General features: G+C 41.7%; 2 protein-coding genes and 1 long non-coding RNA gene across 4 annotated transcripts; all 3 read left to right on the plus strand.

Moving 5' to 3' along the window:
- Positions 1-4121: 4121 nt before the first annotated feature.
- LOC119307613 (putative disease resistance protein RGA3) lies at positions 4122-9296 on the plus strand. Its single transcript, XM_037583688.1, has 3 exons — positions 4122-4469; positions 4982-6091; positions 6654-9296. Exons 2-3 carry the CDS (start codon positions 5246-5248, stop codon positions 7215-7217), a joined length of 1410 nt encoding a protein of 469 aa, XP_037439585.1. The 5' UTR covers positions 4122-4469; positions 4982-5245; the 3' UTR covers positions 7218-9296.
- A 3452-nt stretch (positions 9297-12748) lies between these two features.
- LOC119305240 (putative lipid-transfer protein DIR1) lies at positions 12749-13375 on the plus strand. Its single transcript, XM_037581815.1, has one exon. It carries the CDS (start codon positions 12807-12809, stop codon positions 13122-13124), a length of 318 nt encoding a protein of 105 aa, XP_037437712.1. The 5' UTR covers positions 12749-12806; the 3' UTR covers positions 13125-13375.
- A 4609-nt stretch (positions 13376-17984) lies between these two features.
- LOC119305241 lies at positions 17985-20162 on the plus strand. 2 transcript variants are annotated; one of them, XR_005148591.1, is made up of 3 exons: positions 17985-18666; positions 18771-18925; positions 19230-20162. It is a non-coding gene; the product is annotated as an uncharacterized LOC119305241 (long non-coding RNA). The 2 variants fall into 2 exon arrangements; XR_005148590.1 differs by having other exon boundaries at positions 18771-18867.
- Positions 20163-26328: the final 6166 nt, after the last annotated feature.

Consider the following 26328-nt stretch of genomic DNA (forward strand, 5'->3'; position numbering starts at 1 on the left):
TCATACCCTTGAAGATCGCTAAGCGGAAGCGTTTATAACCGTGGTTGATGTAGTTGTACACCTTCACGATCTGCTGATACATCTCCAACGTATCTATAATTTTTGATTGTTCCATGCTATTATATTACCCCTTTTGAATGTTTATGATCTTTATTTTACACATTTATATCATTTTTGGGACTAACCTACTAACTGGAGGCCCAGCCCGTATTGCTGTTTTTTTACCTATTTCAGTATTTCGAAGAAAAGGAATATCAAACGCAGTCCAAACAGAATGAAACCTTCGGGAGCGTGATTTTTGGAACAAACGTGATCCAGAGGACTTGGAGTGCAAGTCAAGAAGCAGTCGAGGCGGCCACGAGAGGGTAGGGCGCGCCCCCCCTATAGGGCGCACCCCCCTGTCTTGTGGGCCCCTCGGGCGGCCACCGACATACTTTTTCCTCCTATATAAGCCTACGTACCCCGAAAACATCCAGGGAGCCAACGAAACACAATTTCCACCACCGTAAGCTTCTGTATCTGCGAGATTCCATCTTGGAGCCTTCGCCGTCGCTCTGCCGGAGGGGGAATCGACCACGAAGGGCTTCTACATCAACACCATAACCCCTCCGATGAGTTGTGAGTAGTTTACCACAGACCTTCGGGTCCATAGTTATTAGATAGATGGCTTCTTCTCTCTTTTTGGATCTCAATACAATGTTCCACCCCTCTCTTGTGGAGATCTATTCGATGTAAACTCTTTTTGAGGTGTGTTTGTCGAGATCCGATGAATTGTGGGTTTATGATCAAGTTTATCTATGAGAAATATTTGAATCTCCTCTGAATTCTTTTATGTATGATTGAGTTATCTTTGCAAGTCTCTTTGAATTATCAGTTTGGTTTGGCCTACTAGGTTGATCTTTCTTGCCATGGGAGAAGTGCTTAGCTTTGGGTTCAATCTTGCAGTGTCCTTACCCGGTGACAGAAAGGGTTGCAAGGCACGTATTGTATTGTTGCCATCGAGGATAAAAAGATGGGTTTTATATCATATTGCATGAGTTTCTCCATCTACATCATGTCATCTTGCTTAATGCGTTACTCTGTTCTTATGAACTTAATACTCTAGATGCAGGCAGGAGTCGGTCGATGTGTGGAGTAATAGTAGTAGATGCAGGCAGGAGTCGGTCTACTTGTTGCGGACGTGATGCCTATATACATGATCATGCCTAGATAATCTCATAAGTATTCGCTTTTCTATCAATTGCTCGACAGTAATTTGTTCACCCACGGTAATACTTATGCTATCTTGAGAGAAGCCTCTAGTGAAACCTATGGCCCCCTAGTCTATCTCTTATCATATTTGCTTCCAATTTACTTTTATTGGCATCTTTACTTTTTGCATCTATATTATAAAATATCAAAAATATATTTATCTTATCATACTATTTCTATTAGATCTCACTTTCGCAAGTGGCCGTGAAGGGATTGACAACCCCTTTATTGCATTGGTTGTTAGTTCTTTGTTTGTTTGTGTAGGTGCGTGGGACTTTTGAGAAGCCTCCTACTGGATTGATACCTTGGTTCTCAAAAACTGAGGGAAATACTTACGCTACTATTGCTGCATCACCCTTTCCTCTTCAAAGAAAACCAACGCAAGCTCAAGACGTAGCATCTGCCCCGATCAAGTACCGAACGTACGGCACCTCCACGTTCAACACACGTTCAGCTCGATGACGTACTCGCCTTCTTGATCCAGCAAGATGGGCGAAGTAGTAGATGAGTTCCGGCAGCATGATGGCGTGGTGACGGTGTTGGTGAAGAACAATCTCCGCAGGGCTTTGCTTAAGCACTATGGAAACTATGACGGAGGATAAACTAGAGGGGACGGGGTTGCCGGCACACGGCTTGGTGTTTCTTGATGTGTCTTTGGTGCTAGCCCTGCCCCCATATTTATATGTTTAGCCTTGGGGTCGAAACTTGGAGTAAAAGCCTCCACAAAGTCGGTTTCACCCGAAAGGCAAGAGTCCTTCTCGGACTCCAGGGCCAGACGCCAGGGTTCCCGGCGTCTGGACCCAGAGGCCAGGGACCTGGCATCTAGCCCCTGGACCCTGCAAAACTTCCTTTTGTGCTTTTCCAAAAACCTTGTGGGCTTTCCCCTTTGGCCCAAATAAAGTGTTCTCGTACCCAAACATTCCGGGAAACATCCGGAACCCCTTCCGGTGAATTCCGGAACCCTTCCGGAGACCAAACACTATTATCCCATATATCAATCTTTATCTCCAGACCATTTCGGAGTTCCTCATCATGTTTGTGATCATATCCGGGACTCCGAACAACATTCGGTCACCAACATACATAACTCATATAATACTATATCGTCAACGAACGTTAAGCGTGCGGACCCTACGGGTTCGAGAACTATGTAGACATGACCGGGACACCTCTCTGATCAATAACCAATAGCGGAACTTGGATGCCCATATTGGCTCCTACATATTCTACGAAGATCTTTATCGGTCGAACCGCATACAACATACGTTGTTCCTTTTGTCATCGGTATGTTACTTGCCCGAGATTCGATCGTCGGTATCTCAATACCTAGCTCAATCTCGTTACCGGCAAGTCTCTTTACTCGTTCCGTAATACATCATCCCGCAACTAACTCATTAGTCACATTGCTTGCAAGGCTTATAGTGATGTGCATTACCGAGAGGGCCTAGAGATAGCTCTCCGACAATCGGAGTGACAAATCCTAATCTTGATCTATGCCAACTCAACAAGTACCATTGGAGACACCTGTAGAGCACCTTTATAATCACCCAGTTACGTTGTGACGTTTGGTAGCACACAAAGTGTTCCTCCGGTAATCGGGAGTTGCATAATCTCATAGTCATAGGAACATGTATAAGTCATGAAGAAAGCAATAGCAGTAAACTAAAATGATCAAGTGCTAAGCTAACGGAATGAGTCAAGTCAATCACATCATTCTCCAATGATGTGATCCCGTTAATCAAATGCCAACTCATGTCTATGGCTAGGAAACTTAACCATCTTTAATTCAACAAGCTAGTCAAGTAGAGGCATACTAGTGACACTCTGTTTGTCTATGTATTCACACATGTACTAAGTTTCCGGTTAATACAATTCTAGCATGAATAATAAACATTTATCATGAATTAAGGAGTAAATAATAACTTTAGTATTGCCTCTAGGGCATATTTCTTTCAAAGTGATGGTCGACAACAATATCTTTACTAGCATAAACAATGTGCACTTTTTAACCATCCTGAAATGTCGGTCGGTGTCCGAACCAAATATCCATGCCATGAAATGTTATCATGCCAAACTCATGATAAGCCAACTTAAACATGTGAAAGATAATGACTACCATAGTTGTTGGCAATTGAAAACGATTGACAATTACTCTGCTGCATAATGTTAAATTTAAGCTTTCTGAAAGAGCAATTTATACATGTGAAATTTAAATTTTTCGAATGACCAATTTAAACAATTACTCTGTTGCATAACTTGTGAAAGAGCAATTTAAACATGTGAAATGCCCTTGAATACATGTGACAATTACTCTGCTGCATAATGTCAAATTTCTGGCAATCTTTCTACTAGCATGATAATCTTTTCTTTACAACATGATTTTTTTATAAAATAATAACATGACAAATATATTTGTTTTAGCATGACAATTCTTGAGCTTTCCTTGAGAATGATTTTTTGAGGGAATACTTTCACATCTCGGCATCCGCTCGGAAGACCTCGATGAGAATAAATAATGCGACTTGCGCGACATAAGTGAATAAATTATTTACACCTTTTGTGATGTTTTGTTCTTTATATTCGCAAAAAATGGTGATGTTTTGTTGTTGAGAATCATAACCTTTTTCGGTGGCTTTCATGCAGTTGTATTATTGTTTTAGTTCTACTGCATCACGCGCACACGCACAAAAAAGTCCGGGGTTGGATCTTTTGCCTTAGTTTACATGGGGTTTGATGATTTGCCCCATCATTGTCTCAATGGCAAGTGGCATCGGTTCCATCCGGCAGCCTTTCGGGGGGCAAATTATCAAATGGAGAAGTAAAGTGTGGCAAAAGATCCAATTTATCCAAGAAAATCAACACCAGAAAGTTCAAAGAGAAGTCTGCATCCGCCATTGTTACTGCGCAGAGAGAGCGTGCGCCTTGTCCCTGGGTCGTGGTTGTCGGTCATGGAGGCAATGGTCGCGTCGGTGGTTGTTAAGGAGGCCATCCGGAGTGTTGCGGCGGCCGCAGGCAGCCCGATGGCCAGGCTGTGGAGGAACTGCAAACCCGACCTCGAGGAGATGCGGAGCACCCTTGTCCTGCTGGAGGCCGGCTTGAGAGACGCCGAGGGCCGGTCCGGGAACAAGGAGGCGGTGCTTCTGTGGCTGCAGCAGCTCAAGGCCGTCGCTCGCGACATCTCCGGCGCTCTCGAATAGTCGTCGCCGCCGTCGTGGAAGGTACGCGGCATGCAGTCTGCAGAGACACGAGCCCTCTCGCCCTTTCCCCTTTTCATAGCTTAACCATGCCAATGAAGTAGTACCAAATCTTCACAAAAAGGGTTGTGCCGGATCTAGGAGTACATATTTAATTATTGCAGAATGAGTGGCTCTCTAGGATGAACTGCAAACTGATAGAAATAAGAAATTGGCAGGAAACCTTATTTAACTGTATATTTAACTAGCTATTCCAAATTTATGCAACTGCAATCCCATGCTACTACCACCAAAGTACCAATTGCTACTAGCTACTTTACTATGTACACTGTTATTTCAAGTTATATATTTCTTCGAAGTTGAGAACCCTGTGGGTCTGTGAACATGTCAGTGTCACTTATTATTGATTGTGGAAAATTAATTCAGTATCAAGCTAAATTCTTTCCATCCTGCCATCATATCTGTTCTCTCTCAAGTTAAGTAAAACATTTTTACAACACGCATGTGCTGACAGTGATAACCTGAACCTTCAACAGGTTTTTGCAAAACTTAATTTGGTTAAGAAGATAGAAAAGCTAAAGGAGAAACTGAAGGCGGTGGAAGAGAAATGCCATATATTTGGTTTCACCTTCCATAACAGCTCAACTATTGAGGATACATATGCCAAAAGGGAAACAATAGCATGTATTGATGATGAATTTACAAGTGTTGGTCGATCAAGAGAGAAAGAGGAGATAGTAAGGACTCTATTGCAGTCCGAAAGTAAAACGGCCATTCTTCCCGTCCTTGGTCTTGGTGGAATGGGTAAGACCACTTTGGCAAAACTGGTCTTCAGTGATAGCAGAATGCAAGATTTTGAGAGGATGGCATGGGTACATGTTTCCCAAAAGTTTAATCTGCTAAGAATAGTAAAAGCTGTTATATCTCAATTTGAAGGGACTGCTGATGGCTTTGATGATCTGCAGTCTCTGTACAATCAGCTAGAGAAAATTTCTAGTGGCAAGAAGTGCTTAATTGTGCTGGATGACTTGTGGGAGAGTGACATTGAACTGTTGCGCAAACTGAAATTAATGGTGAACTGTGGAAAAGAGAGGAGCATGGTTAGGATAATTGTAACAACTCGTATTGAAGCAATTGCACAGGAATTGTCTACAGTTAGTCCTTATAAATTGAGGCCTTTATCGGATGATGACTGCTGGACTGTGTTCAAACAAATTGCTTTTCAGTGGACGAATGAAGAAGATCTGGATGTGCTAGAAGCTATTGGAAGAGACATTGCTATGAAGTGCAAAGGTTTACCCTTGGCAGCTCATGCTGTTGGATCCATGCTTCGTAATAAAAATGTTGACTTCTGGAAAGCTGCCAGAGATAGTAACACTTGGGATCAATGTTCATCTCACATTGATGTCTTGCCGTCGTTGAGGTTGAGTTATGAACATATGCCATCTTATTTGAAACCATGCTTTGCCTACTGTGCCATCTTCCAAAAAGGTTCCACCATAGATAAGGACAAACTAATTCAACAGTGGATGGCTCCTGACTTCGTTAAACCATCCCTACCAACCTTGTCTCCCAAAGCACAAGCAGAGGAATATCTAAGAGAGCTCTTGGCAACATCTCTTCTTCAAAACTCGGTATCTTCCATGGTGAGTGTGAAAGCATCCATGCTCGTGTGTGTACTTGACAGTTTTGCACGCTTTTACGTACTTCCAACCATTTATAATATCTCATAAGTCATACCCCACTACAGATGAGTTTCTATTTCTAATAATGGGTGGTGGAGTTTGTACTATTTAATTTGTTTCATCCAGTATAAACAAATTTGGTTCAACCTTCACCTGATATAAGAGCTTGTTTATTGAAATATTACTACTCCCTCCGTCCGGGTTTATTAGGCCTCTCAGCATCACAAGCATGTCCCCTTTTATAAGGCTCCGCTTTGGAAATGTGCATGCACGCAACCATTTCATTGGTTGCATTGACAGCCATTGTTGTTGGTGCCATGGCTGGAAAACTAATACACTTCATGCATGATTTTTCATTGGCTGCATGCATGTGAGAGAGTGCATTGGGAGTGGAATGAAAGAATTAATGTGAGCAAATTACTATGTGTCTTGGTCTAAGAGAAGTTGTCTTTAGGCCTAATAAACCCGGACGGAGGGAGTAATTAGTAATTACTTGCTCTTACACACCTTATATATTTTTTAGGTTACTCATGAGCACGCCAAAGATTCACATGAACTGAGCATGCATGATTTGGTGCATGACTTGGCACAATCAGTTGCTGGTGATGAAGCATTTTATCTGCATGCTATAAGCCAAAGTAGTTCACCCAGTGACAACTGTCATCATTTAGTTGTGGTTAGCTATGATAAAAGGCTTTGCAAGTCATTGTCTGTTAAGGTTAGGTCACTACATTTCAGGGATTGTGGTGGAAAACAACTTCCTGGCGATACATTCTCATTGACAAAAAACTTACGCATCTTGGATTTAACTGGATGTGTTGTGAGGAAGTTGACGGATCCAACTCGTCAATTAGCTCATTTGAGGTACCTTGATGCTTCACTATTATGTGATAAAGATTTTCCTATGTGGATTACAAGCCTCTTGAAATTACATTATTTGAGCATACATGGCTCTACCAAAATATCAGAGCTGCCGAAGTCAACCGGGAACCTTAAAGATTTGGCACATCTGGATTTATCATGTTGTGGAAACCTTGTGCACTTGCCGGAGTTTTTTTTTTCAACCTTACAAGTCTCTTGCTATTGAACCTGGCAGATTGTTCCAGCCTTTCTGCATTGCCCAATTCCATCTGTGACCTTTTGAATCTAGAGAACTTAAACCTCTTAGGTTGTAAACTGGAAGAACTACCTAAATTTCTGGGAAATCTTAAGAAGCTAAGGCTGCTGAACCTATCTAGGTGTTCTAGGCTTCATGATTTACCTGATTCCCTCTATAACCTTGTCTCCTTAGAAAAGCTAGACCTATCTTATTGTTCTAGTTTGCAAGAACTACCAAATTTCTTTGGTAACCTTCAAGAACTAAGCCTTTTGGATTTATCACACTGTTCCAATCTTTCTAGATTGCCTGATTCATTTGGTAATCTGAACAAATTGCAACATTTAAACTTAGAAGCTTTCATGCATTACATGCCCTTGCACCACAGTGAGCTACGCTACTACTTTGACATGTTATTTTGAGTCCTATGTAACCTACTCAACCTGCAATACCTAAACTTCTCAGTGTGCCCTGTTTCTGTTCTTCCTGAATCTCTTGCCAACCTCAAAATGCTTCACACATTGAATATCTCATGTTGCATTTCCCTAAGAAAATTGCCACAAAAAATTCTTGAATTGCCAAACCTTAAATCTTTAGTTGTGAAGAATTGTTTCCCACCTATCGAAGATCAAATCAAGCGATCCTCACTGGCCAATGGTTTGATGTCATTGCCAAAGTTTTTTGTGTATAACATGTCTGGTGGTGTGTCCAGCAATATTGTGCAGCTTGAGGGTGTAGATGCTAAAGAGCTTGAGATAAAATTTCTTGAAGATGTGGTGAGTTTGGAAGAAGCTAAGAAAGTCAACCTGGCATGTAAATCAAGGCTTTCCATGTTGTTCCTCTCTTGGACTGGCAATGTCGTCGACCATCTTGTGGATGATGAGTCTTTGCTTGGGGAGCTCCTACCCCCAACCACCTTGGAACAGTTTATTCTCCAAGGTTACATGGGCATCACTTTCCCAAGTTGGATATGCTCTGCTACATATCTTGCAAACCTTTCCAGAATAGAGCTGCATAATTTGCAGGGATGCACCCAGCTACCATCACTTGGTCGGTTACCTAATTTGCAAGAGTTGTCTCTGCGTGCATTGCCAAACATCAAGAAACTGGATAAGAATTTCTGTGGTGGTAATCATGCATTCACAAAGTTGACAAAATTTGTTATGCAGGACATGGATAATCTGGAAGTCTGGTATACGAGAGTATCAATAGAGGGCGATGATAAAAGGGAAGAAGTCATGTTCCCTAACCTTCACAAGTTGCTGATACATGGATGCAACAAGTTGATGGTGAAACCATGCCCGCCTATAGCTGCGGAGTGAGTCATAGAGGTTAATGATATTATAGTATCATCATGGGAGGTTAAAAGACATGCAGAAATTCTGTCCAATTCGATGACTTGTTTGGAAATATCAGATTGCCATGTCAAGCCTAATGGTTGGAGGCTGCTCTATCATCTTCCCACCCTTCGCAAGTTAAAGCTCCGCATGTGCAATGAGTTAAGTAGCTTACCAGGAAGCATTGAAGTCCTTGCCTCCCTTCGGTCGCTACTTGTGTTTGCATGCCACAATTTGGTGGAACTGCCGAAATGGTTTGGCAATCTCACCGCACTCAAGAATTGGAAATCAACTACTGTCCTAAGCTCAAGTCCTTGCAGGAGAGCATGCAGCACCTTACATCACTCCGATTGCTGCACTTGGGTCACTGCGACAACATCTCATCACTGCCGGAGTGGTTCGGCAATCTCATCTCTCTCCAAAGACTTGAGATCTCGGGATGCCAACTAGTCAAGTCTTTACCACGATGCATGCAACATCATAGCGCTCTGAGGGAGCTACAGATCAGGCATAACCCTGAACTGAAACAGTGGTGTGAGTATTTCCTGGACGAGAAAGAAATAGTGTGAATCAGATGAAGAAAAGCAATCCTTGCTTAATAATCTGAAGAAGGTAATGTGCTTCTCAAGTTTCCTGCCCAAATTATTCCCTTGTTTACCTATATATACATGTTTCTTACAGTTGCATATCGGCTCTGTCTGTACCTACTATATGTTTCTTATATGCTTAAGCTACACGATTCCACTCATAGGTTTGGCACCATCTTACACAAATGCTGTGTTGATCAACTGTACTTGCTGATGTACCGGCCCTAGATCACATTGGGTCAGCATCTAACGTGCAGTAAGTAATGACTACAAACACTCCATGCATCTGCAGATCACTTGTGTCTCTTGCTCTGAATCTGATCTTTGGATTTCTGTTGTCCACCAAAAAACAGCTTGATAAAGATACTATTGGATCTTGGAGGCCTTAGTTGTAGGCTGTAGGTGAGGATGAGATGCCAGATATGAAATTATGTAGGATGAGACATGTCTGATGAAGAAGGCTTGGCTAGGTATGTTTTATCTGCTTTTTTTTAAAGTATATAATGGAAGGATCACCATTGTTTATTTGTTTATTTTCTTTCATATCTCAGTTCCCTTTTTGTCTGTGAAAATGTAAATTACTGAATAACTGTAGTCAATCATCTTCATCTTGTTTCTCAACACAAACACTGGACTGGAGATGAAGCTCATGCTCGAATAAGTATAAGATCTACTGGACTGGAGATGAAACTCATGCTCGAATAAGTATAAGATCTACTGATCTAGTACTTGTTTTTATAAGAAAGCACAATCTACTTCATGCTAAAGTAAGCTTAGTTGGATGGGATACTATAGATCTTAGCCATCCATAATTCTCTCATCAGCCGCTCATGATTTAAATCAAATCCTTGTAGTTGGATGGGATAACCTCTTAGTTGCACACTTATATTATTATTAATTCAGAATCAACACCTACTGATCACGTCCTGATTGCTAGCTTTTGGCTCGTGATTTAACCATGCTTAATGATGGTTGATGGTTTGTGAGGGAAAACACCAAATTTAATGATGGGTACATTTAAATTTTAGATATAATTTTCTAACATATGTATTATGTTAGTTCTATTTTATCTGCAATATACTCCCTCTGTCTCAAAATATAAGATGATAAAAGTCTTATATTTTGAGACAGAGGGAGTATATTGCAAGAAAGGTGCATTGCACATATATGGTTGCTGGTTGCTTTTACAAAAAAAAAAAGCAATATACAGTAGGCATCTCTTACCTTGTTTATTTTTGCGGGGGACGTCTCTTATCTTGTTGCCTTATGCGGGGTATTCCCTACCACTCTTACCACAGGCCGAAGTTGTTAAAGTTAGAGGATTTTAAGGCATAGGTCCAGTAGTGAAAATTATGTTTTGTGAGTTATGACCAAATTGAAGCTATATAATGCTCAGTTATTCTTAATGAAATGCAGGAACACCCCTGCCCTTTCGAGGTTCTAAAGAAAACAAGATGAAGCTTAGGTAGCAACGGCACAAGCTGGAGCTTCATAGGAAGAGCAAGGCATTTAGCGATACATATCATCATAGAAATATGCATCTCATGATTAGCCAGATCACCTTACAAATACAAGAAAGGTGTTCTACGGATGAAACAATCTAATTTCCAAAGGTATCTGTGCATGGTGGTGTGGATGCGCGAGTGCTGTTGTGCTCTACCTTGTAATCGCGAAAACAATTAACCAACATAATTAGCAAAAATACCAAGGTGAACATGGTTCCACGTGCACCCACGTGAATAGTAAAATCAGAAAAATATACTAGGATATATAAAAGAATTTTGAAATTTTGGGGTATCAAACTGGTCGACTGGTCTACTCACACATGAATTTTTGCGAAGAAATGACACCCATGGTATTCTTAGCGAAGAAAACAAAGTCGGATCTTACTATTACTTCAAACGTGTTTTTTATAGCTTCGGTTTTGACCTTTTTGCCTAGAATACCACGGATGTTATTTCTTCACGAAAATCCACATGTCGGTAGACCAGTCGACCAAGTTTGATACCGGCCCCAAAATTTCAGATTTTCTTTTTCTTTTTTTTCTAGTAATGTTTTCCTGTTCTAGGGGGAACATCTCCATCTTCCGATGACATGGCGCCTTTTGAGCTAGGCGAGGAGGCACGGGCGCCTTCTTCGTAGATGGAATTTGGATGGTTGTGTCATGTTGGTGTCCTTAGTTGTTTGGAGATGGCATATCCTGTTTGTGCCGGTCGTGCTTTCTCCTCCCGAGCCGGCATGTTCCTAGTCCCTGGTGCTTCATTTGTAGAAGAGGGCCTCAACGTCTTCAGCTTCATGTTCTTTGTGCATCTTTCTTGCTTGAAGCATGCGAGGCTTTGTTAGCTGCTCTTTGTTAGCTGCTTTCCTGCACCTCTGTATCTTGGCGTGTTGTTCTTTTTCTATGTTAGTTTGGTATGGTTGTAATCCTGGCCGGTTGATGGATTCGTTAGTTCAAAGTCCCATTTCTCTAAAAATATACACTGTGAATCAATTGATGTCATACAGTAAGCACATCTCAGTGATGGTCGGCAGCAAAATATCTTTACTGGCATAAACAATGTGCGCTTTTCAATAATTCTCAAGTGCCGGTCGACATCCCGGCCAAATATCCATGCCCCAAAATGTTATCATGCTAATCACGACCTGGCTGAGCTCGTCTTCCACCGCCGCCGCCACTGGTCACGCGTTGTGTCTAGCTGTTCCCCTAGCAGCAGTACTGAGCTAAAGCCCGCAAAAGCTAGCACCAACCAGCGGCCAAGATCAAGCTGATCTTTCTATAGTCTGAATTCTGAAGAAAGTATATCAAACTATAGTGGGTGCATGCGTCAAATGTGGAAGGCTCCAAGTTAGCAAACGTTGTTGCCTATTTAATTAACCAGAAGCAGGCCAATATCGCGGAACTGTAGTACTATCAAATATATGACTTCTGAAGATTTCCAGAATCTAAAACATATAATATGCGACCATAGGCCAAGATTGGTATTTTTTTGTTATAGATAGAAAACATGACCCTCTTTCTCGAAAACAAAATAACTGTAAACACATGATTTTTGACAAAGGGTGGATTTTATTGAACTGTAAACACATGATACAAGGCAAAACACTTGTTTAGCAAATTGGTCTGCGATAGCTAATGACGCCATTCCTACAGTTTGGCAGCAAAACACACAACACTGAGTTTTCAGTGGCTGTCTTAAACTATTTGGTCAGTTAAACAATTCAATCTTCGAAATGTTATCTTAAGCTTCTCTTTCTTAATTTTCAGTGCAAAAAGTTTATAGCCGGGCAAATTGAAGAGTCACTTTCTATCACTGCGACGAATTGGTCTTTGGGGCATACTCCTGAGTCATGATGTTGCATTATGGAGATGTTTGCGCCTATGTTGAAACCAGTAGATTTGCTTTATGGTAGTCATTATCGCTCAACACCGACTTCATACAGATTTTTTTGCATGATCAGACGATAGTGCTTCTACATGCGAGGAGCACTTGGTGTGTCTAATTGCTTGCTTGCTGTAGAATACATTTCATGAACATAGCTTCCTTTCTCTATAAATAGAGCCCTACACAAACATTCTCTCACACATCACGAAGGCAAAACCTAGCTAAGACCAAAATCTCCAATAGCAATCCACTAGAAAACAAATACCAGCATCCATGGCTAAGTCACAGGCATTGGTTCCAGCACTGCTGCTTGTCCTGGTGGTGTCCCTCACCGCGATAGAGGGTGTTCATGGCATCTGTGGCATGTCAAATGATGAATTCAAGCTTTGCCAGCCTGCGGCTGCAGTGGAAAACCCAATAGACAGTCCGTCGGCTGAGTGTTGTGCCGCGCTTGGGAAGGCCAACCTATCGTGCATTTGCCGCTACAAAGGCATCGCCGGCATATGGCTGAGGATGTACCACATCGATGCGGACCGTGCTATGGCGCTGCCCGGCAAGTGCGGCCTCATTGTGCCCAGCAACTGCTCGTGATGATCGGATGCACTATCCATGAATGTGTAGGTGTCGATCGGTCTAGATATGCATCAACATTAATACGGCTAAATAAGTGGAGGAGCACTTGAAAGGTCTTATTGTTGTTGTATGATTTGAACGTGTGTCTATCTCATTAATCTATCGTTGAACGATAGTATGTATGTATACTGGACGTGTAAGGAGGGCAAAAGTGCCTTAAGCGTCCCATGATTTAATATTTTAAGTTGTGAGTTTGTTATTGCCCAAAAACTGTGTCTTTTCAATGAACAAGTCGATCACAATTTTTTCCCAACCGGTCTGCTTTGATGGATTCCCTCATTTCACCAACTCATACTATCGAGCTAATGAATCCCTTTCTTTTTGACATTGGACTTTCCAATTAAATTGGTTGCACGACTCATAAGGATCTACTTTACGAAGATCCCATTGTATTCCAGAAGCTCGTAACATCGGTCCCGATAAGCCCCAATTTACTGCTTCTTCTCCGCTAATAAAACCTAATCCTTCAACTCGCTCTAAAAAATTGAATTCTGTGTAATAAGTTGTTGATATATAACAACTACGCGTAAAAAATAATCACAGAAATCTAAACATTTATCGATCCGGTAATTTGAATATTTTCATCAACTATCAGGGCGACCCGTGAGGTCTTAGCACGACGACTTCCCGACTGTCTACTACAACAAGGTTTGCCTGGCTCCGATGAGGGAGGGGCGATGACAGCGGTGCGTCTTCGGCTCACTCTAGTGCTTGTAGTCGTTGCTAGGTGGTCCACATACATGGTTGTAATTTTTATTACCTTTAATTTGTTGTTCTTTGTACCGCCTAAGCACATGTTTGGATGACCAGGAAAACTTAGATCAGTTTCAAAATTATTTGGAAGTAGAACAACATGTTATGCAGCTATAACCTTTATTTTGCAAAAAAAAAGAATTAGAAAATATAAATTCCAATCTCCGACTCCAAACAATATGTTCCTTCAAGAGTTATGCAGCTAACCTTTTTTTGCATTTTAAAAAAAAAATTCCAATCTTCAAATTGGATCACGAAATGTTGTATTTTACATCTCTAGGAGGTGGTGATGTGATTTTTTTTACATATGGACCATCTGTTGGAGCAGCGTTTTTTGTTCTGAAGCTTCAAAAGTTGGTTATTTTTACATATGGACCGTCTATTGAAGATGCCTTTATAGTGTACTAGATTATTGGTAGGTATCCACAACACATACGCCCAACTGCACTGAAATATACGGTTGGTTGTACATGACCATGGTCACTACATTGATCAAAACGATTTAAGTTCCTATTTTAGTTCCCTTTTCAAGTTCGAAATTTTACTTGTCCTCTTGTCGATTTTAGTTCGTAATTTTGGTCCCCTTGCCATGGAATTCCTTTTAGCCTATTTTGCAACCTAATACATGTTTTGTGGTTTTGTTACAATTATTTTCTCTGACCCTGCACACAGTATGTTCCATCGCTAGATATTTGTTATTTTTGTCACCCTCGCCAGCAAGTGGGTCCATGTGTGGCGGTGGTAATGGTCTCGTGTTCAAATGAAAACAAATTAAATGCGACAAAGATGGCTTTGAATCAAAGAAACTCTTGGCGTGCAATTTTTGGGAGTCATGTTCTTGTCAGTCATATTTGAAATACCAGTGTGCTAATTAATTTGTTGGACCCCCTCCTCATAGATGATGGATAGAAGCTTCAAGAGATCACCACGTTAAGATACACATCTAACATTAGCCTGCACTGCCACCACCTTATGTACCACTACCCGTCCACCACCTCACAAGGTCTCTGATGTCCACAAAACTTCATTGTCACGTTAAGATCCTGCCGTGGCGCATGTTCCCTACGTCTGTCCCGATTAGGTTATGCTGTCTTCTCTCGGTTCAAAGATGCAACAACCATTACAATAAGTCCATAGTGTTTAGAGCAACTTTCATCAGAAAGGTTCATTTTCATGCAACACAATAGTTACCAATGCCTTCCAAGCCTAATGTAGAGAAGGCACTGGACTGAGTGCCCTCCATGACTGTTCATCTCTCTTGCAGCACCTCTGAATGTTTCAACTGCCCTTTTTATGGACTTAAATAGATTGATATATGGAGTGTGGATGTACTAGTTGATCTCATGCCACTATTCGGCACCTGCAGTCCAATTCAATGTGGAACTTACCACATCATGGCTGTGTATATATTCGTTCCATTCAAACCGTAAATGTTAATTATATGTCAATTATTCAGTTCACCTTCCAAATCCCTACACTAAAGTAGGAGGTAGATTGCACATGCCGTTGGATTTCATTGAATCCAACTATAAACTAAGAAAAAGTTGGGTTCAAATCAGTCGACAAAGTCTGGGTCCCTTTACAATCTGCACAACTAATTGCCACAACTCATCATAAATGAAACTGCATATATACTACTACCTCCGTCCGGATTTAAAAAGCCAGCAAACCGAAACGCTGGTACCAAGACGTGTCAGCTCGTAGTAATCTGCACAAGAGTGACCAACCATAGTGAGCAAAACTCCTCTGCCTTTGTGCCTCATTAATTCGTTGTCTGCTATGTGCTGGGCCGGCTGACTAAACGAAACGCTTGCATTGGCTGCAGGCACACTAGTATTCGCTCACCTTGTTGCATCGATGTGTTTGCAATAATTACTCCAGGTACAAGCCAACTGAAAGCATGCGATGCTTTGCATGCGGCCTTTTAATTCCGGACGCGCCTAAGAGCATGCTTGGATACGTTTTAGTCCCATGACTAAAAGCAGTGAGACTAAAACTTGCTAGTCTCACCCATGCTTGGATCCAAGTACTAAAGAGACTAAAATCTAGTTATTGAGCATTTATTATCCTTCAAACCCTCCAATCCAAAACTAAGGAGAGGAATTAAATGAGGAGAGAGAGAGCTAATACATATTTTAGTAGGTTTCCCATGACTAAAAGATTTTAGCCTCAAAACTAGTCCTAGTCTCTCTTTAGTCAAGGGTGCTTGGAACTTTAGCCTCTAAAAGAGACTATTTTTAGTCAGACTAAAAATAGTCCCTTGTATCCAAGCACCCTCTAAGCTGCTTAGGGGACTAAAAATCCCGGACGGAGGCAGTACTAAACTGCGGGGTTCACTAGTTTAAGCCATGAGTTAATGACCGTCTTTTGGTACCTTGGTCGACATCTCACAATATTTTTCTCCCACTACCAGTATTCATTGTGTTCGTGCAGATTTATACCCTTTTTTGTAAATTTTCGGGTGCCTATCCTTGTTCATACAAATTCATTTATAAGGATGTTTTTTGGACTACATACTCCTAAATATTAATCATAGGTTATTATCCGTCTGTAAATCACAATTTATCTCTTTCCTTTTTCACAAGAAAAGTTCTTCTCCTCCCGTCGGCACCGCCGACGGTCAATCCCATCTCCGATGGCCTCTAAGCCATGGAGGTGCGGAGGATCTCAGCCCCCCGCTGGCGGGAGGGACCCCGTTCTCGTTCTTGTTAGAGTTCGCGTCTTGGTTTGGGCTGTGTGGCGACGGTGATGTCCCTCAGTAGGAATAATGTCTCCCATGTTCTATCCTCGTCTCGATAGTGCGTTTAGCATCGTCGGAGGGCGTGTGGAGGTTTGTCTCCATCGGATCTTGCGGGATTCGGTCGGTGCTGGTCTTCGGTGGATCTATTTGGATCCGGTCTCTGTTCGTCTTCGTTTAGGTGTTTACACGTTTGATCCTTCTGATCTACGACTTTCTTCATCGGCGATGATTGCTACTCTGGTGTGCTGGTTCTATGGGTTCTTACCACGACGACTTCCCGACTGTCTACTACAACAATGTTTGTCCGGCTCCGGTGAGTGAGGGGCGATGACAGCGGCGCGCTTTCGGCTCACTCTAGTGCTTGTAGTCGTCGCTACATGGTCCACATACATAGTTGTAATTTTTATTACCTTTAATTTGTTGTTCTTTGTACCGCCTAAGCACATGTTTGGATGACCAGGAAAACTTAGATCAGTTTCAAAATTATTTGGAAGTAGAACAACATGTTATGCAGCTATAACCTTTATTTTGCAAAAAAAAAAATTATAAATTCCAATCTCCCACTCCAAACAATATGTTCCCTCAAGAGTTATGTGTCCATCTATCACATTTGAGATTCAAGGAGGAAGGCCACCTAATTTCTGTAAAAGAATACAGAAGCAGGTCCAGTGAACCAAAACATATTCACTCCGTAGCTACAACTCAGCCTCTCACACACAACGGCCACATAGGCACTACTGCACACGCGACAATCCAGCCAAACCAGATCAGCTTGGCGCACAAACACTCTACCTGAACCGCCCTCCAAGTCCGTCACAAACATTGCGGCATACTTCTTTTTGCAAATGCGTCCATCCGGATTCCGTTACAAACTCCTAAGCATCCAGCCACCTTACTTACAATTAAACGTATGCCCTTTTGTATTGCAACAGGCAGTGTTTAGTCAAACTTCTACCAGAGAATTCAAAAGTCAAAACAACAATATTAAAGTAGGGAAGCTCGAAATTGGAATAGAAGAGCTCCCGATGCCTTCAAAGCCCACCGCGGCAATGGAATTGGATTGCCCTCCATGAACTGTCCATCTCTCAGCTTGAAGCATTTCTGAATCTTTCATCTGCTCTTTGATGGATCAATATATCTCTACTCCTATAAAAAAGGGAGTTCGTGATGATGGTGTGCCTGCCTTTGTGGCATCTCTATCGTCCGATTCAAAACGTAAGGCTGAGATCCAGAAGAGTTGTCCCCGAGCCCCCGCATGTCGGACGGACTATCTCTCGCGGAAGAAACGGAAGCTTCGAGTACGGAGTACGCTCCTAAACTAAACATCAACGTCACTGCAGGGTGGAAGTCTCTCGGTCTCTCCCGACTATACAGTGAAAAAAGGGCAGGCGACGCGAGAGGGGTCTTTCCGGCGGGCCGCCGTCGGGCTCTGGGAGGTGGGCGAGACTGCGGACGGCCGCGCCGCGGTTGTAGATAATGGTGTTTTAGGACATAATTCTGGCGTTGGCGGGCAGGCGGGGCGACTTCGACGTAGTGGAATGAGGTTCCTCCGGCTCCTTCCCCGTCGTGGCGGTGCTCCCTCTGATGGCGCTGCGGCGCTAGGGAGGTTGGTCTCTCTCTGATCCAGGCATCCGGAGAGGTTTGATCGGTGAAGGGGTGTACAGTACAGGAGTTGGGATTTGTGGAGAGGGATTCCCAGATCCGGTCACCACGGACGACCGGCAGCTGCGGACTGTATTGAACGAAGTTGTTGGAGCTGCTCCTTCACTCCGGCGTAGGCTGGTGCTGGTGGCAGCTTCAAGGAAGGGGAGCACGGGGTACCCCCGGCTGATGCACCGAACCCGCCCCTGGTTCCGTCTTTTGCTTCGGGACTTATATGCGGCTCACAAAGCCATGGATTGGCGATAGTGCTCCTCATGACCATCGTCTCGTGGACGACGACTCTTCCTCTCACCGGCGGGTGCACAGATCGGCGTGCTTCAGTGAAGAAGGAAGATGAGCTAGGCTGTAAGTTACTTTGTTTTCTCTGATGGCGTTGATTCCCTTCATCCCTTGCTGTCTCTGGTTCTCAACCTCCAAGCTCCAACGACGTCCCTTTTTTGTGCTGCCAGCAATGGAGTTTAGCACGGGTTTTTCCTCCATGAGTAGGCCACCGAGGATATCTGCCAGTGGCGACCTGCTCGTCCCGATGCCTACGGTGCACTGAGGGTAGGTGTCGTCTTTCCCTATCGTGCTGCATACGGAAGCCCCAGTCTCGAAATCTCAGGTCTGTAGGATGTTGCCGTCGGGGTGATTTTAGCCTACATTGTATTGTAATCAATATGATATTTTGTTCAAGCATTTATACCAGCAAATGCACACACTTTTGATTTATTTTCCTAAGCTGCTGACTTTTCTTCTGATATTACCTGACCAAGTGAAAATGGATCTTTCCATAGCTGTGCATTTAGTAAAAATCCCTTTATTATGGCAGCATGTAAAAATTTAAAGGTTTCCTGAGTGCGGACTGTGGTATAAATTCGTGCAAGTTCTGAAACCTGCAAGTACTAACAGGAACAGTAATTCTGTAGGATGAAAAAAGAAGAAAAAGATGATTCAGTTATCAAGAGGATGTCTGAACTCTGAACTTGAAGGACAGGAAATAAAACATGAGGATAATGGAAGAGAAGAAGAAGCAGACATTAGGATAATGAAAGAAAGGAGTAGATAATGAGGATGGTACTGAAAGAGAAGACGAGACGTACCTTGGCTAAGTGAAGATCTAGACCTGAAATTGCTAATAAGGGGAATGAGGTCCCTTTCTCTATCGGTGCCATCTTAGCTGCCGTCGATTAGGTGCATATTTAGCGAGGTAATCTCGTTCTAACATGTCTCTGATTTTGATTTTTCCTGCGGATTTCAGAATATAGAAGGCAGCTTCGCAGAGGGGTCACTGACGAGCAAGATGAGGCCACTGCGTCTATTCTTGTGTTCGTTTGTTTCAAAGAGATCACACTAATTTCTCTCAGTATATGTCTCTGCAGAGAAATAAGTCCTGGAGCCGCTTCAGTTAAGACTATTGATCTAGAATTGGCCGTATGTTCATGAACAATTTTCTGTTGCTAAAATAAATCCTGGAGCAGGCTTCAGTGAGGACTACAGATCAAGAAGTCTGTATGTTCATGAATAATTTTCTGTTGCTCAGGCCAGAGTTGTTTCGCAAGTTCAGAATCCACCACAAGGTTTCAACACTCAACTATGTATCCTTAGCTCCTTCAGATTCAGCAGCATGAACGTTTTGATTCAGAAGGAACGTAGTCTTCCCAATAGCTCATACTGATTCTGGTCTTCATGAGTGGGCGACGGCGGACCAGCAAGTGGGCGGGTGGGGCCAGCGACGACGGCGCACGGCCTGAGTGGTGAGCGACGGTGACCAGGCTAGCAGCGCGAGCAGGGTAGCGCTCTGTTCCTGTTAGGTCCAACCCGATACATAATCAGCTAGCTTCAGGGGCGCTACAGTCCTGTTCGTTGCTTCTAAAAGGAAAATGAAAATAAAAATTAGTAAAAGAGGGATAATGGCATGGTAATCAAAGTGTCCACGATCTGGGTGGCAATTTTGGGGAGCTCGTCTTGATGGTGGCATTTTTGCGAAGCCAGATGTTCAAAGTGGCAAATAACCGATTTTCTCCTTTTGGTGATGGTCGGCATGCTGCATCATATAATGATAGTATGACATATGCACGACATTGGTAGGTGGCAGGTTTAATCCATTGGACTAGGGCCCAAATATGAAGTTAGTAGCCATCGCAAGTTGCCACATGCGTGTGGGTTGGTTTTTCTTGATACAGGATAGAGTGAGCAATGCGAAAGGTGAGTAGGGAAAACAACAAATCTTCTCGCTAGGCGAAGTCGGAGAAGAAAATGTTTGGCTTCGATCAAAGGATTTATTGATTGGAAACCATATGATTGATCATGCTTGATATGTACTTCCGCTCCTAAATATAAGTTCTTTAAGAGATTCCAATATAGACAACATACAGAGCAAAATGAGTGAATCTACATTTTAAAATATGTCTATGCACATCCGTATATAGTCCATATTGAAATTTCTAAAAAGAGTTGTATTTAGGAACAGAGGGAGTACATGTCAACAATATAACATCGCTTCAGTCAATGTCTCAATACGTTGTTATTGTCTAACATCGCTTTGTCAATGTCTCAATACATTTGTTATTGTCTATAACAACATACTGCTTCCTGACTATAACTTAAATCCACCTAATCTTATTTGATCCGTAGCGTAGCACGGGCGTCTTACTAGTATAGATAAAATATCGAGTGAGGATCTCCTACCGATCCCATGCAATTATTAAGCACATGTATCAAATTTAATGTGGAACTAACCACACCATGACATGCATGTTTATACCATTCAATTGAAGCCATAAATGTTCTAGTCGATTCCTTAGGCCAGCTCTCAAATTTCAACACAATGTAGTAGTTGGATAGCAAATGTCTTTGTATATTACAGTATTTTTAGTTAAACGCTAAGTTCATCGAGAGTTTTTGGTCCAAAAGGAAGCCATAAAAAAATGACAATTTCGTTTCCGTTGCTAAGGAATTCCTTTTGGCCTATTTTGCAACCTAATACACACAAGTTTTATGGTTAAATTTGGGAAAAATTCTTTCTTTGACTTGCAAACTATAAGTTCCAGCTTCGGTGATTGAGATCTTCGTCACCCTCACCACACTGGGTTCTTATGTGCCTGGTGGTAATAGTCTGTGTTCGAGTGTACCTAAATTAAATGTGACGAAGATCGTTTTCAAGGAAAGTGCAATTTTTGTGAGTCATGTTGATGTCTCTCTCTCGGCTCAAAAAAAATGTTGATGTCTCTCTCTCGGCTAAAAAAAATGTTGATGTCTCTCATTTGACCTACTATTTGAAATATTAGTGTGTTAATTAATATGTTACACTCCTGATGTTGATGGCCATGGACCTCCTCCTCACCGACGATGGATATTGGCTTCTAGAGATCTCCACGTTAAGATGAGCATCTAAAATTAGGCTTCACATTTGTCATCGCCTTATGTACTACTACCAGTCTGCCACGTCATGAGGTCTATAAGGTTCGGAATTTTCTGGACCTTAATGTTGGAAGAGCTTCATTGTTAAGGATCTCTGCCTATTATCAACTAACAAGAAATTCTTAAAAGCTTAACTGTCACAAAATTTAGGTATATGAAGACATTAGAGAAAACCCACAAATTTTGGTTTGCTGGAAAACATTGAACTTCTATTACAGAACGTGTATATAAAAAGTGCCGAACAATCTGGTTGGATGATTACAACAAGATAACTTTCAAAATCTTTTGGAGTAGGAAAGCATATTATGCAGCTAAATTCACTTCGCCCTGATAAATATAACTATATTAATTCCAATTTACACTTTGAACAATATCTCCCCTCAAGTCATATTCATCTATTTCGCACATTGTGATGAGATGGAAGGCGATACTACATTTAAATTCACAGCGAGGAAGACAGTCCTTTGCCCTATTACATCAAAACGAAACCATCAATCCATCCGAAGTTGCACAGTTAAGCTCAGTACAAACTGGCACTCCAATGACCGAGAATATTCATGAGCAGAACTGAAGCTACACTTAACTAAAGATCTGGCCTTGGTGCATGTTTCCTATATCTTCTCGAATTAGTTTATGTGGTCTTGTCATGGGTCAAAGGTGCAACAGTCATTACAATATGTCAATAGTGCTTAAAAGAACTTTCATCAGAAATTTCAAAGTTAAAATAGGGGAAAAAATGCCCAAAATATACTTGCTGCACCATAACACATACTGATGCCTTCCAAGCCTACCGTACCAAAGGCACTGGAGAGCCCTCCATGAACTGTTCATCTCTTAGCTTGCATCTATTTTGATTGCTTCACCTGCTCTTTTATGGAATGAGGATGTACTATTTGATCACATGCAATTATTTTGCGCTGGCAGTCCAATTCAATGTGAAACTTACCCCAAAATGACCATGTATGTATCCATTCAACTAAAGTCATAAATATTCTAGTCATCTATAGCTCAACTTCCAAATTTCCACACTAAAGTAGGAGGGAAATGGCATATGCCTTTGGGTATAACTCCGACTTTAACTATGAAGTGAATGAAAGTTGGGATCGAATCAGTTGAAGAATTATAGCCTCTCTACAAATTAAGAAAAATTGCCACCACTCATGTACGAACGACAACTGCATATAGGTTCACTAGTTCTTCAAGCCAGGAGCTAATGGTAGTGCTATTGGGTGGCTTAGGATTCACCCCACAAAGACTTTGTTACACATTGTGTGCATGCGATTAACCATGTGGAATTTAGACATCCGTATAATAAATTTTCACAATTTTCTTTTGTCCTGACCAGAGTTCACCAATTTTATTGAATAATACCGAATGCAGCCTTTTAGACCCAAGGTACATTAACTCTACAATGCGTTGGAACCATCTAAGAAAGTCAAGTACAGTTAAAAAATATGCATTGTTATTTGGGCTAAAGAGAGCACAATTTTCCTTGAGCTCCAGCTCAAGTTTGCACTTCTGGCGATCTAAGGTTGGCATCAAGTTCAGATAACTAGGCATCACCGTTAGTTTTAACTGGTCTTAAAAGAGTGGGCATTCTTGGAGCGAGTTTATAACATGATGAATCACCGAGATGGGCATTTGAAAGTATGCAGCACATTTGTCCCCGCCTTATGTAGAAATGGCCATTCATTAGGTCACTAAAGTTTCAAATTCTATGAAGTATGAGAAAGCAGAGCGACACTAAATGCCTTGTGCGCGTGCAGACATTCATGTAAACCGTATGCCTTTACATTTTGTACCAACCAATGTCCTCAGTATTTTGTCGCTAATTAAATATTTCTTTAAGCATATTAATTAGCCGATGATAATGATAGATGTACTGATGGATTACCGCAAGAAAGGGACCATACATAATGGTTTATGAACGACATTGAATTTTTATTTCAGATATACAAACATTACTTAACGATCAGTCTGGATGATTTAAGAAACATAGAAATTGCCAAATTATTTGGAGTAAGAAAATGTATTGTGCAACGTCATCCATTCATGTACTCTTGCCAATGTTATCTCAGCGGAACATGTTTGTATGCCTTACATTTCAGTTTGGATTGATCTGACAGAGACATTGAATGCGCACCAGTATATGCAAACTCTGCTGGAAGATATGTTCAACATGGCGCTGCATGCGTTGGTTACAACCCATCTACAATTCCAAGACTACTTTTATGTTTTTTTTGAGAAAATGTATAAATCTTTATTCTTGATGCATTAATAAAAATAGAGCTTGTAGAAGCCCTAAGAAGGACAACACATGGGGATTACAACAAGATGCCTCTAATTGCTACACACTGTCACTGCAAGAAGAAAAGTAGCCTGAACCCTCGCACCCGCCATCGTCCAATGTCTAGCTTCCATTTTGATTGTATCAAGTAGGAGAGCCAAGATGAGGTGAGAACTATTGAAGATAATTGTGTTGCTATGCTTCAAGATGCACCATGCCACCAACAGTATTGTCAAGGGTGTACCCTTCCAGATCGAGGCACAAACAGAGTGGCAATTTCATTGCCACCAGACTATGCACCATGCCAATAGGTGGGCATGACATCGACCGGATCCATGAGAACATCTCTTGCAATGTGAGACTACGAGAGTACAAGATTCTGCAATAGGAGAGCTCAACATGCCTTCCAAGCCAATCATAGCAAATCCACTACAGTGCCCCCATGAAGATTTCATCTCTCAGATTGTGGCACTTCTAAATCCTTTTCTGCTCTTTTAAGAACCAACATTTTTCTTGCTCTTTTATGAACCAAGATAAATCGAGATATCGAATGATGATGTTGTACTAGTTGATATCGTGCAATTATTCGGCATGTACCGTCTATTCATCACTAAACTTACCACCACATGTATATGCACGTCTCCATATTAAAGTCAATTGAAGGTGTAAATATTTGAGGAATTATTCAGTTTACTTATGATGTTCCAAGTTTGGAGACGAAATTAGGAGGATGATGGCATTGATGGCCACTGACTTTGCGTATTAGTGAAGCTGGTTATCGCGAGCATGAAATTGGATCAAACTGAGTCTCTTCATGAATTAAGTAACTAATTGCCGTAACATTTGTACATATGCGGAAATTCAATTCGGCTCCCGGGCCCAAAAATAATTATTGAAATGTCAAAATACTCAAGACAAAAAAATTATGTGTTGTTAGTCACATCCAAATGATACCTGCAAATTTTGAGGCAACAAGGTTAAGCATTTTGGCCCGCGCAAAAGAAAAATGAACACCAAATGTTACCCCAAATATCACCCCCACATTTGTTTTTTTCATTGACAAAACACTGCTGCTCCATTTCGCATGAAAATTATCAAGCATGCTTGCGACACTAACACAAACATCCGCAAAAGATTTCAGAATTTTTTGAAAAAAAACACTATCTTTTTGTGTTACTGTTCACCCAAGAGCATGAACCCCCGGAACCAAAACGCCTTACATTGTCAACAAATCTCTAGGTTCACTAGTTCAAACTTGGGAGTATTGTTCTTCATGATTTTGGGCACCTTGGAAGCCATCCACCAAGAATTTTACTGAGTATTGCCCCGTGATCTAAATCGATTTTAGTGCCAAAATTCAACCCCCTTGTAAAATTTAGTATCCTAGATGTTGCCTTATTGGCCATGAGGTGGTCATCATAGGGTAACATAACAAGCGTTCACCAAGATGCAAAGTATTAGACAGACTCAAGAGTACGTTTGAATGATTAGAGAGAATCAAATACAAGTTAGAAGATCAGGCGTTACTGTTGCTAAAGAGAGCGCGTTTTCTTGGAGCCTTCTCTCAATTACAAACACTGCTAAGCAACAGGAGGGGCATTCACAAAGACAGTAACCCAAAGTTCCACAAATATAGCTGGCTTTCCGTGTGGAACGCGCAGACAAAGCTGCAGGATTTGATGCACTTGGTTAATTACCTCAACTCCACGGCAGTTTCAGCTACAACCTAAGCCTTATCTGAAGTTTTCAGCACGAAATGGTAAGCTAAGATCTTACGACCTTGTGGACAAACTGTATCGCATGGAATCCCGATGCCTCCTGATCCTACCACGACAAAGCTACCAGAGTACCTTTCATTGACTACTCATCTCTTACCTAGCAATGTTGCGCTGAGAGTGGATCTAAAACTTCCTATATCAGACTATGTGATGATGTGCTACTCTGCCTGATGGCTTTATTTATAAAAGTCAGGCTCTACGGTTTTCTCTAGAAAAAAAGAGTGAATTTAAGGTGATCGTCTGCCAAAACAACTTTTCACCCTCATGCTCTCTTGCCTCACCTACTCTTTCCTAGAGCATCTACAGTCGGATATATCAAATCCAACATCTTATAAGTCCGCGCACGCGTCATGGACAGGTCAATCCTCAAATCACTGCGTCTACAGTCGTGTACCTCATATGTTGTACAATGTAGATGACAACGAAATTCCTGAACATAGACGAACGAACATAGAACAAACAATATAAACATGAAGTTAACCCGGACCAAAAGACACAGTTTAAACATCATAGCTCAATCGGCGAACAGACAGAGATCTA

The sequence above is a fragment of the Triticum dicoccoides genome, chromosome 5B (genome assembly GCF_002162155.2).
Source record: "Triticum dicoccoides isolate Atlit2015 ecotype Zavitan chromosome 5B, WEW_v2.0, whole genome shotgun sequence".
In the NCBI taxonomy this organism is placed as follows: domain Eukaryota; kingdom Viridiplantae; phylum Streptophyta; class Magnoliopsida; order Poales; family Poaceae; genus Triticum; species Triticum dicoccoides.

What these genes read in the sequence shown, in the direction of transcription:
- LOC119307613 (XM_037583688.1), top strand. Translation starts at nt 5,246, where the DNA reads ATGGGTAAGACCACTTTGGCAAAACTGGTCTTCAGTGATAGCAGAATG. An exon ending in AAAACTCGGTATCTTCCATG is followed by an intron (nt 6,092 to 6,653) that starts GTGAGTGTGAAA and finishes TATATTTTTTAG; the next exon opens with GTTACTCATGAGCACGCCAA.
- LOC119305240 (XM_037581815.1), top strand. Translation starts at nt 12,807, where the DNA reads ATGGCTAAGTCACAGGCATTGGTTCCAGCACTGCTGCTTGTCCTGGTG.